The sequence below is a fragment of the Glandiceps talaboti genome, chromosome 5, assembly GCF_964340395.1.
Source record: "Glandiceps talaboti chromosome 5, keGlaTala1.1, whole genome shotgun sequence".
In the NCBI taxonomy this organism is placed as follows: Eukaryota; Metazoa; Hemichordata; class Enteropneusta; family Spengelidae; genus Glandiceps; species Glandiceps talaboti.
Genome location: NC_135553.1, coordinates 5,649,003 through 5,661,429, shown reverse-complemented (window position 1 = coordinate 5,661,429; position 12,427 = coordinate 5,649,003). Strand labels below are relative to the sequence as shown.

Here is a 12,427-nt window from a genome sequence, read left to right as displayed (position 1 = left end):
TTGCTGAAAATATTGTTGTGCGTGCATGCTATACTTTCTACTGGCGTGGACGACTTTTTCTTTATGACGTCACCTGAGGTTTCTGAATCCCAGTCACGTGTAGTCCGCTGATGATGGGCCAAGCACAAAATATTCGACGTCATTTACTCGGCATTTACGAATATTCATTCACAAAGCATCGTCACCGGTTACTCTCAAGACAACGATAGTGACCAGTGATGATGCTTCGTAAATATTCGCAAATGCGGCTGACGATGCTTCGTAAATACATATATAAATGACAGGAATGTTTACAGTGTAGCATCCTCTAAGTAAATCTTACGACTGTGTATTGAACGCCGAGAGTGAACCGTGACATGATGGGTTTATTTTACACCCAGTCGGACAAAAATTGAGTCAAAATCCTGGTTTCTGGGTTGTTGAGAACAATTCCTTTTGTAATCAGTAACATAACCTAAAACGTACGTCTTACCTATTAATTTTGTTTCTAGTTCTCCCCAAGAGCGCCCACCTTGTCTATACATCTTGTAATACATTAACATGTTATAAACTTACAGAACAATTTTTTTAGTATATCAAATTTGTATTTTTTTAAAAAAAATGTTCAAACCTTTTTAATGAAATAATTACGTGACGTCACATTATTATTTTAGGCATTGGCAGTATACGATAACAAAAGGAGCTAAATGTAAATAACAAAAATGCACTGCAATTTGTATTTGAGTTAATGATAATACACACCAATACAGGCACTTCATCAACCACCATTCTTATTATGGTATGTTTCTTCTTAACACAACAATTACAAGGTCGGTTTCTTCGTCAACAAAATCCTTGGTAAACACGATTCATGACATAGGCTCTGAATTTTCACCTGGGGGACATATGTAAGCTACAGGGAGTCTTTAGACTCGCCATAAATGTATGTGACAGCTATTCTTATGGATGAGACCCGTGCCCTCTGACAACAAAAGACTGTGAGCTTGAGTTTTATTTCACTCCATAAAACTTTTACTTCCCCTCAATACACAGTGTCCTTCAAGACAATGTTTGCAACCATTATCCAAGCAAAGTTATTTTTTTACAGCTTTGAGAAAATTTGTAGTAAGCCTGTTAAATTTACGTCTAGGGAGGCAATAATTTAGTTTGAGTGTTTTCAAAACTGGACTGGAGTCGTCTTCCTGCATAGGGAAAGACGCCCCCCGCCAAGCCCACTGAACAAAGTGGTATTATTATCAAATAATATCCCGTTACAGCGTCTAGTTATACAGTGCAGGTAATTCATTGACGTTCCACTAATAGGTATAATCAAATTCCACTTAAGTTTGACTTTTTGTGTATTAACTGTTACTATCGGAACCAAATCTCTACTACAAGCATCTTTTGTGTTTGAAGGGGGTTCGTCATAACTTGTAACGGCTGTGTTGTTGTACTCATCTCTTCATAAGTGGGAGTGTGTAACTCGGATTGTTCGGTCGTGTATACGTACGACAATCTCCGTCAGCAAAAAGCCATGAGTTATGCTATGAAATGCGATGAAATGTGCATATTTAGATTAACACCATTTTCTGTGAGTCAATTCATAAGTATATTTTATACCATGATGTATTGAAACACTCATTTGACATTTCTCGCCCACGCAATGCACATATAATACAACACAATGAGGTTACCTGTCACAAGGAGGTTAGGAATGTGTTCCTACCTCCATGCCTGTCCTAATTACAGACAATCGGAACATCCACCCACACCGATTTACATCGATAAACTCATTTTAATGAGGAAAAAAAACAATTTGTGACCATTTGTGTCATTCAACACAGTTTATAATACAGTCAATCGTTTTCATAGCCCTACTTGTCCAGTAAATCATGGAAATGATGCCTGAAAACCACGAGAACGTCAAATTTATATAAAAAAATCTCTGTCTCTATATCTCCACCCTTCTCCCTCTACCTCCATTATCTTCTTCTCTATAGCCCACCCTTCTCTCCATACCTCTATCCTTCCCGCTCTACCTCCATTATCTTTTTCTCTATAGTCCACCCTTCTCTCTATACCTATATCCTTCTCCCTCTACCTCCATTATCTTCCTCTCTTTTATCTTCCTCCAAGTATACCGGTCATCCTTTTCTCTACCCCCAGCATCCTTCTCTCTATAGCTCTATCATGCTCTCTCTCTATCTCCACAATTCCACCGTCCTCTCTCCCTCCATGATATTCTCACTATATCTCGCCCTTTTCTCTATATCCCCTCCCTTCTCTAACTATTCCCAGTACCCCCTTTCTATATCTCCATCCTTTTCTCCCCCTATCCGTACGTCATCTTCCTTCCTATAAGAGCGATAGCAATGTATTGAACTGCTGTCCATGCTGTTGATGACACTAGATGCTCATCTCCGATTGCATGAATATCGGATGACGAGTTGGACTCTTACAGACTTGTAATATTAAAACAAAACTGAAAGCAGGTACGGCTCTGTTATAAGGTATATTTATGGTTTCTGAGTTGATCTTCGTATCGATAATTAGTATCACGTAACTGTACCAAAAACGCAATACCTTATAAATCGTGCAGTCATCGGTCGGTAACGATTGTGGAAGGGTGAGTTTTGTTTGCTCTATTTACCAAGAATCTAGGCGGTGAGTTATTTTGAATATGTGATGCTATCATGGTATTACAAACCATGACAATATATATTCTTTAGTCAAGCTATAAACTTACGATAAATATGTTATATCTGATAGTTATAGTACGTGTCAGAGGACATTTACTGTTTTTATTCGGACAGTTTTGGTTAACCCGTCTGTTATTTTGTCCGAGGCGCAGCCGAGGACAAAATAACTGATGGGTTAACCAAAACTGTCCGAATAAAAACAGTAAATGTCCGAGGACACGTACTATAACGAAGTTATACTGCGAATTTGGCGAGTTTTGTAGTTTTCAAGCGACTTCCTCCCTGGCAATGAACGCAGCAGCACGTTATGTAAATTACAATTGATGGGACTGTTTTACAACACGTTGTCATTTGCTTGAATTGAGAACACTGAGTTTAGCCAATCAAAAATAGAACATTTTAGTTTAACAGGTGGTAGTATTATAATTAGACACACGTGTGTATTCGGGTGTGGCAGCATTGTGTCTCCTAGTCAGACACCACAGTCGAACCGTCGTCGAAGTGTTCGTTCCCTCGTCTCGTATTATGTCGCTCCAAAAGTCTGTAGTCAATTGGAATAGGGAATATTTTCTATCCCAGGTCGACGTAGATGATGCTGAAGATTTTAAGTTAACTGACATACAAAAAGAATTTCGGTTTCTACCTCCGGTTGACAACACCAAAGTGGAGGAATACCAGAAAGCACGTGTTCCACCAGCCACTCGCAAGGCGACACGATGGGGTGTTACTGTATGGAAAGAAGTGCAGGTAGGATCTACCCTACGTCTTTCTGAAAGCAGTTCCAGTGAGACTGTTGAATGTAACACTGCATCGAAGGATTCGATTGTTGAATCGTCACCAGTTACAATAAATGTAGTCAAAGAGAACACGAAGATTCAAATTACATTTTGAATTGTGTATTGCATTTTCATTATGACTGGAATTAAATGCACTTCACCTGGTTTCGAGCTTCTTTGTTTTCATTGGTTGTGTACACCTGTCAGATTGTTTCTTTTTGTATTACCTCGTTAACATTGATATATTCCCAATTGTTGAGAATAACTAAACTGCGGACTCTTTCTTTCTTTGGGTTAACTTGGTGTGGACTCTTTCTTTGTTTGAGTTAACTTGTAGCGGCCTTTTTCTTTGTTGAAAGCAGTCCGATTAACTTGAATTTATAATTAATAAGTGAAAAGTGTACGGTAACAGAAAAAGAGAGCATGCTTTGAACAATAGAGACGAGCCAAAAAGTTGTATAACTAAATTTAGAAGTAAAATACCATTACGGAAACTGAACATTACCGTTATGCATGCATACATACATACATACATACATACATACATACATACATACATACATACATACATACATACGTACATACGTACATACATACATACATACATACATACATACATACATACATACATACATACATACATACACACATAATCAAAAAATAGATATACAACATAAACAAACGTGTGTTTATGTCTAAGTATGTTGTATGCTACACATCGTACTGGGTATATCCCTATATCAAACCATGTATGCTACATATCACATATCGTATAGTCCTATATCAAACCATGTATGCTACATATCACATATCGTATAGTCCTATATCAAACCATGTATGTTACATATCGCAATGGGTATATCCCTATATCAAACCATGTGTGCTAGATATCACATATCGTATAGTCCTATATCAAACCATGTATGCTACATATCACATACTGCATAGTTCTATATCATACCGTGTATGCTACATATCGCAGTGGGCATATCCATATATCAAACCATGTATGCTACATATCAGAATGGGTATATTCCTATATCAAACCATGATTGCTATGTTAAACCATGTGTGCTAAATATCACACTGGATATGTTCCTATGTAAATAAGTGGTTTATTTACCCAAATGTATAATTGATTACAAAATAATGGTAACAAACAACAAAAGAGAGAAGGGTTCACTTGTACATGAAACAAACAAAAAAAGTTGATTGGGGAAAATATACTGGTGCGTGATTAATATTTTCCAAACTTCAGTGTATTACTAAATATAGTGTCAAATTGACGCTTCGTAGAATTTGATCGATTCATGACGTTGTCTTGGTTTATGACTTCATTTACTATTTCTGTTCAAAATGAAAGCCAATATATATTCACTTGTATCAGCTATCCGTAATAGAAACAGTCACGTGGTCTGCCAAGTATAGTGGGCGTGCGATTCATTGTTGGCTGTGGAAATGTAAAGGCAATTATATGTTTATACACAGTTCCAAGATTGTTGAAGACATTTAGGATATTTCACCGTGCACATGTGTTGATAAAATGCTTCACAATTGCATTTTTCTGCCAAGGGATGCTTACGATGGGGTTGTAGAGTAGTCTTTGTGCTGAAAGGTGGGAGATAGATTTTTTTCAATAAAATTAATGGCACCAGTTTTGAACCAAACTTTGTGGTGCCCCTATCTATTTTTCGACTTCCCTAAATTAAAGTTATTCACTTACAACGACCGTATCACCATTTTTGTACCACAAGTCCATCATCACTCTCTTGAAATAACAAATTGACGAAAACTGTTCACTCCAAGACGAGAGGTGTTGGTTGGTACAAACTCACAACAAAAGTTCACAGATGCTGTAATATATATTGTTATTAGCGAAGTGGAGTGACCATGCTATAAGTGTTCAATATAATTTATGACTCATGCGTGTAGTCAGATAATAATAAACCGTAGCCATGGGATTTGTAAACAATGTACTTGGATGAAGTTCGTGCATCTTTGTCCCTGATTGCCACTTGTAATGTTATGGGCGTTGTCGAAGGTAACGGAGGTAAGATTTTGAATAATATGACGACGAGATAGACTGGATGTACAGTCATAATTATGTGTGTCTATATGTAGGTGATGGCACGCCAAGGTGAAATCGATTGTAAATCTGTGTATGGTTCTTTGCACGTATTTTAAGCGTGGGTTCATACCCCGGTCTCTTCGCCTTCCTCTCTTTGTCGTGCACGTATTCAGAAACTAAAAATAATTGATATGTCCAATTACTACAAACTGTAATTCCACGAATATCATATTTATGAAACTTTTTGGGTTTAACAGGGAATTTCCGGGTGTGTACTTAAATCGTAGTCATGAATAAATCAAACTAAGTTTTGATTCTGTCATCGTTTGAGTTTCCATTGTGGAAATTCCCCACTATTTGTGACGCTTGATTGATACAAGTACAATATGTGATAAACCATAGACCCTCCACCAACGCCTATAGATAGTAAACCTGCCAACGTCCGGTTTGAAACATACGTAGGCGGACAAAAGCGAAAGAAGATTTTGCCACGTATAAAGTGCTGTCTCGCACCGTCTGAAAATTATGCCTCCAATTCACACCTTTCTTTTTGTCACTTTTACTGCTCACTTGATAACGTATCTTCCATTAGCAGTTTCCCAATTCAATGGTCTCGCGTGTATCCTGTGAAATTTCACTACACACTTTTGTGGCGATGCTACAATATTGTGATAATGAGCTTCACTTGATCAACTCTAGTGTTTCTTAAATCAGATTATAATTTGTCAAAAGGTGTGAAATACCAAAACCTTTTATTTTCACATCAAAAAACCCCACTGACTTGTTTTTCTAACAAGCTCCTTATACATGTAGAATGGAAACTGTTAGAAGTTCTTGATTAGCAAGATTCAATTCGAATAATTTCTAAAGTGTACACGACAGTAAAAGAGCGACCTTGCGGTGGACAGGTATTGTTAGAAACAAAGAGATCCCACAGTTTGGCACTGTTGTATTCGAACAACGTTTCCCCCATTACCTATTTTAATGCTCTTTGCTGACGAGCACTTTTGTGCTGATTAGCTAGTTAAAAGCTTTGCAGGTAAAAAAAAAAGACAACCGAGCTTCGTTGTTTTCTTAGCCTAGAGTCTATGCTATCATATTTGACCACAGACAAGTAACTCTTGTTACTTGTCTGTGATTTGACCATGCTGTTTCGTTTGTAACAGTGAACACGGCAGGTCCTTTAATAGGCTAATGATAATCTACAAATAACATGTATTAAAACCCCAACCTAATTAAGAAAGTTTGGATGAGATGTGTTTTTTTTTCGGCCAAAAAATGTTTTACAGACTATATGAAAAGTCTCGTGGTATGATTCATTGGATGTAACTCGTTCAGTAATAATAGTTTGTACTTCTCTGTCTGAATTTGCAGTCCGCAATTTACAAATGTAAGCACGGACTGCAAAACTAAGATAGTTACCTGTCGATGTGATTGCAATTTTAGTAGTAGTTCACTCATCATCAACATCATCATCATCATCATCATCACCATCATCACCATTATCACCAATCATCATATTTTATCTCTTAAAGGAAACAACAACATCATCATCATCATCATCATCATCATCATCATCATCTTCTTCTTCTTCTTCTTGTATAGCAACAACGACAAAACATCCCTGACGTCTTGCACTTTTTCATTCTTTAAAAATTATATTTCATCTCACTGATTATATAGACATGTTCTAGGACAGAGTAGTTCTATATACCACAATATACCGTAGACAAAGGTATAGAACGTTCACCGAGTATTCCTTCCACCTGCACGTGATAGTGGCATGATCGTTTTGTTTCTTCATCATACTGGCACGTGTTGGAGGTCACGACACATCAAATGGCGTGATTTGGGACAGTTTAACAGGAAAGACGAACCAACAACACAATACATGCAATACGAATAATACATGTATTGATTGTGTACCACCCACTCACGCTATCATAATATTTAGTCATAAAATTTTGTTGGTGGACTTGTTGCTTTTCCTTAAATAAATTGTCAACGGTGAAAAAAAAAACACTACATCTTTTCGTGACTTAGTGTTCTTTTCGTTGTTATGGAGACAACAGTTCCACGCAACTTGACACTATACATGGTCTTGTTTTGGGCCATGCGATGCACTTGAATGGGCGTGTACACATTGAATCTTGCTGCTACTGCTGAAGTGTATTTCAAGCAAATCTGAACATGTGCCAGCAATGCGCCTACTAAAACGTCCAATATTCCAGGGTAATCTAGTACCTGGTTTCCTTGTGTGCACAGTAGAAGTGAATAACTGAAATTCTGGTTTCTCCTATGTAATATGTGTTATGTAAGCCCCTTTGGAATCCCGTATTGGCGTGTGGTTGAGCTTTGAGAAAAGAGAAATTCTCACCATGTGTTCAGTAAAGCGATTTTTTGTCAAGTTTATGGTGATAATACAGTGCGTCACAATACAGACGTGCTTATTTCGCGACATTCCATATTCTGATGCTACACTACAAGGACAGCACGTTCACATACAACGAGATACGCTCTTTCTATAGATTTTTCTATTCAGTGTTTTAATAATTCATCTCCACTTACGTTTGCCTGTTATTATGTCTATACATAGAGCTTGGTAGTTGGCAATGGGCATTTGGGAAACACATGGGATGAACATAGGGGCGTGTAATATTTCTTAGATTGTTGTTTTCCTAGTCTACAGAATAAATATAACAACCTTTTGACTATATATTCCTACCTGTAAGGAAAAAAACACATTTCTACTAGTATAGAGATTGATACATTTGTAGCAGCAGGATTCGTACGATATGTTTAAGAAAACGGCAATCCAGGGCAATCTAAGCAATAATACGTGCCCCTGTGGGGATGCCGTGATGGGATGCCCTGATACACCATCCACAGACAACAGGCTACTAGTATCATGAGTATGCACCGTCTAAGCACGGGTGTCTCAGTCAAAGCAAGGAGGTATATAAAAGGGATCTCCCCTTCTTTTAATAGTACCTCCATAGTCAAAGGCGGGAAGGTTGTGTTCAAGCCAAATGACTAGCGATTCTAAACTTTGGAATTAAAGACAGTTTAATTGTGGCCAGTAGCCAATCTGGGATCCGATGTCAGTTATCGGATACGTCAACTTCAGTGTGTAAAAAATATAAACGGGTAGTTTAAAACTGATTGCCCTGGTCAAATTTGATATGAGGTTACGACAGTGGGGGAAAAGTCGCATGTGGTACGCACATGAAACAAATTAAGAAGCCCTCGAGTTTTCATCTTCAAGATGTATGTTCTGTTACCTAGGGTTAGTAATTGACAATGGTTTACTGAAATACAACAAGGCTTTCCACAGTGGCTGTAACTATAAACCGGAATTTGTAAGGAAAGACGAGCAGTACACAACTTGACTATGGGTATTGTAGATTTCACCTTGAACAAATGCCTCTGTCAATAGTGTTAACAATAGAAACAAACATGTGAAATATACACCACAGACACACATTAATCCAGTTAAAACATTTTAATGTACGAAATGCCTGAAATATTGTACAAAACTCTGAAAATAGATATCTGTACACGTATCTTAATAAATTTACACAAATTGGGCAGAGCAACTTCGCCTTTACAGACAAATACTTTCATTCTCCTTTTCTCACAACTTCCATCCCAACCCCCTCCCCTCCCTCCCTCCCCCTCCCTCAGCTGTTTGGTTTAGCACACCAAGTAGAGTACAAAGCATATAATGAACAGTTTTTATGCATTTACAAGTTGTAGGCCTAGCCTATCATGAAACATATTTCGTAGTACTAAAGCTGATTTTGTTGAACTAACAGTGGTCATGTGTAGCGAAAGACACGTCAAATGACAACGTTTCAACAAGTTTGCGGTTTGTATAACAAAAAGAAATCTAATTTACATAACAATGTATCTATTTGTATATATTCTCTTTGCAATTTAAAGAAAAACAAAACATCTAGGACCAGTCTGGAAGGTTGCCGTAGTGTAGAAAATGAGACACTCCTATATACTTTGGTTTTCTGTTTTTACTGTCATTGATTTTTCTTAACCTTCAATCGTAGCTTTCGATTCAAAACAACAATAGGTTTTTGACATTGTACTGGCCCACCACTGAAGTCTACAACAAGTATTACTTCTTCTCTTTCTTGGGCTTCACGGTTGAGTGTTTTGATGTGCAATCTACACTATTCGCAAAGGTTGCACGAACTGAGTCTGTTTTTAGCATGTACTTTTCAATTTACGAATACATGGCCCTGCTTTACAAAACAGAATAACTAACCCCTTCGCATAACGTCCCTGGCAGTGTGCCAAAAAAATAGTCAATACAGATGCGACTTATGTTTGAAACTTTCCTCTCCCCAAAATCGAAGAGGGTATTTACAAAAAAATAGTTTATTTATATTGACAAATAAATTTCATTGCAAAAGAAACAATCAGTTAGGGGTGCTCTTCTTCAGTATATGCATGTATGGCCACTCAATGTGGTATACTGCTTGGCGGGGAAATGTTCTACAGGTTCCATGTTTCAAAACAAGACTCACGTCAACGTCACAGTTCCAGTTTCTCGTAGCAGTTATATACATGAACATTGGCATTGAACTATACGTGCAAATTAAATACCCTTGAAAAAAAATCTTATTTTACACAAAAAAGTTACACGATTCATATTATTTGTCCATCAGATTTCACATGAGTGGACTAGAATAAAAACTTATACATTTAAGAGGATATTTAAATGTCAAATTGTTCTGACTTTGGAGAAGCCCAGTCCGTTCACAACAAACCACGTTTTACGAGTCTCTGTCGTTCTGTCACGTTTCAAAAACTTAACAGTAAGTTCCTGCCAGTTAAAAACTGGTCACGTGATGAAATAAGCACCAAAAGTTCGCACTTGCAGATTGTCACTTTTTGTTTCTTTTTTTATCTTTCACGGCTTTTGACCCTTCGTCGACATTCCCGCCTTTCTTCCCTATCGGTCAGTTTTTTGCAGGATTCCAAATTCCTCTCGATCTCTGCTTGCCATTCGCAGCATTTCGAAAACATGGACCTGCTGGCTTTGCTTGGGTAACACTTTTCCACCCTCATCATCAAGTTCTTGTACGTGGTTTCAAATACAGCTGCCGGGCCATGGAATTTCATTTTCTCCTTTTGTACTGTGTTATCTTTTTTCTCAACTTGAAACAAGTCAATATTGCAGAAGAGTTTCTTTGAAGCAACACGACGTCCGACTTTGCAGCACTTTTTCGGTGTAAATGTGCGTTCGACTTTTTCAACATGAGCTACGTCGACAAAAATTGCATGTTCCAATTCATCAAGGGTGTCATCAGACTCAGCATGCATAGGCATAAGTGCGGCTGGATCAACTGAAACTGTTCGAGAGATGGAGAGAGAAAGATATGCTAGAGGTTAGAGACCCGTTTTAGTATGGCTAAAAATAGCACTCAATCGTATCACTTGTAAGTTATAGCGTGTAAATATGTATGGTGTGGCTGTTTGGTAAGTACTATTCAAACTCAAACCTTCGGCTAACCTTATAAATAAGCACATCTACCATTGCTAAATTTACGACCAACTTGCAATAATAAACTGACCCGATTGTTTAACGTCAAGACATGACGATGACAGATTTACTCTAAGACATGACATTTATAGTATTATGAATGAGGCTAGTAGCTGGGTCCTTGACTGTGGGTTTTAAGCACACGATAGTGAGTGGTGACGCCCATTGTTGTGTTCACCGTAAACATGCGCACACACAGTTGACACGGAGAATATGATTGCCAACATCTGATCACTAACACCGGGAGGGAAAAAAATTAGCAACAGTCCATAGTACAGGTTGCAATAATTGAGCCGACTGAACTATTTCCCTAGTAGGGTTCGAAATGATAACAGCTGTTATTTGCTGTACGATAACAGATGAACGGAGTTGGCACGTCCACAAACCTAACTCGCAATGTTATTGAAACTTACAGGCTATTCGAACTGTGTATACTCAATACACTATAACCGCTATGATACTCGAGGTACGTACCGGATATATTTCGAATAAAAATGATGGGAAATACACATATGAAAATACTTACCCGCTGAAATTGCAGCTATAAGAGCAAATAAGAGGAATATTAGCAGTATCCTTGCCATGCTTGTACGCTGTGGTTGACGTTCGGGAACTTTAAGAGTTGGAGTTTACTAATACACGTATCGGACAACTTTCTCAAGAGAAACTTCTATTTGGTAACGCAGGTGTTGCTCGTGTTAGCTCTGATCAAGGGACTCTGATTTGTGTGTTGTTGTCCTACTCCTATTTATACCCAAGGTTGTTTATGAGGTTTGTGGGTGAATAGTTGCCCAACCCCCTTTATCGAAATTAACTAGAGCTGTCACTCAATGTTTAAACAACCAATCAGGCGTCGTCTCGAGCGATTTAAGATGTTTACATCGAAGTGGAACGGACCTGCAGGAAATTTGGTGAACTACTGTCGATTTTTACAAGGAGGTAAAAGGCGCGAAATAACCCAAATGTCGATCGTGTTACCAAAGTAAACTGTTAGTGGAAGACTCGGGAGCAATTTTGTGAAAACTGTCAGTGAATAATACAAACACCTAGTTAGATAGGGGACAGATATACAGCATTGTTACGGCACACGTTAGTTCGTCCGTGTTTACAATGTGTTGATGAATTCTAGCATAGCATAGCAGGGCTTCCTTAGCCAAAGTCATCAATATCTGTACATCTGCTCAGTTTATTAAAGTATTTCAATTAAAAAAAATGTAGCCTGGTTGTACACACGCAATTCCTGCTAAAAGATATCCAACGAAAACATCAAGTGGGGCACATCACGACTTGTGTAGGGGAAACGCCGGTAGAATTTGTCGTGTTGTGTGCCGTGCCGTGCCCATGT

At 38.0% G+C, this 12,427-nt stretch overlaps 1 protein-coding gene across 1 annotated transcript; it reads right to left on the bottom strand.

Annotated features, from left to right (window-relative positions):
• Positions 1 to 9,177: 9,177 nt before the first annotated feature.
• Positions 9,178 to 11,789, bottom strand: LOC144435195 (uncharacterized). Its single transcript, XM_078123771.1, has 2 exons — positions 11,609 to 11,789; positions 9,178 to 10,891 (listed from the first exon to the last, which is right to left on the bottom strand). The coding sequence occupies exons 1-2, from the start codon at positions 11,664 to 11,666 to the stop codon at positions 10,443 to 10,445; spliced, it is 507 nt and encodes a 168-aa protein (XP_077979897.1). The 5' UTR covers positions 11,667 to 11,789; the 3' UTR covers positions 9,178 to 10,442.
• Positions 11,790 to 12,427: the final 638 nt, after the last annotated feature.

What these genes read in the sequence shown, in the direction of transcription:
- LOC144435195 (XM_078123771.1), bottom strand. Translation starts at nt 11,666, where the DNA reads ATGGCAAGGATACTGCTAATATTCCTCTTATTTGCTCTTATAGCTGCA. An exon ending in TATAGCTGCAATTTCAGCGG is followed by an intron (nt 10,892 to 11,608) that starts GTAAGTATTTTC and finishes TCTCTCGAACAG; the next exon opens with TTTCAGTTGATCCAGCCGCA.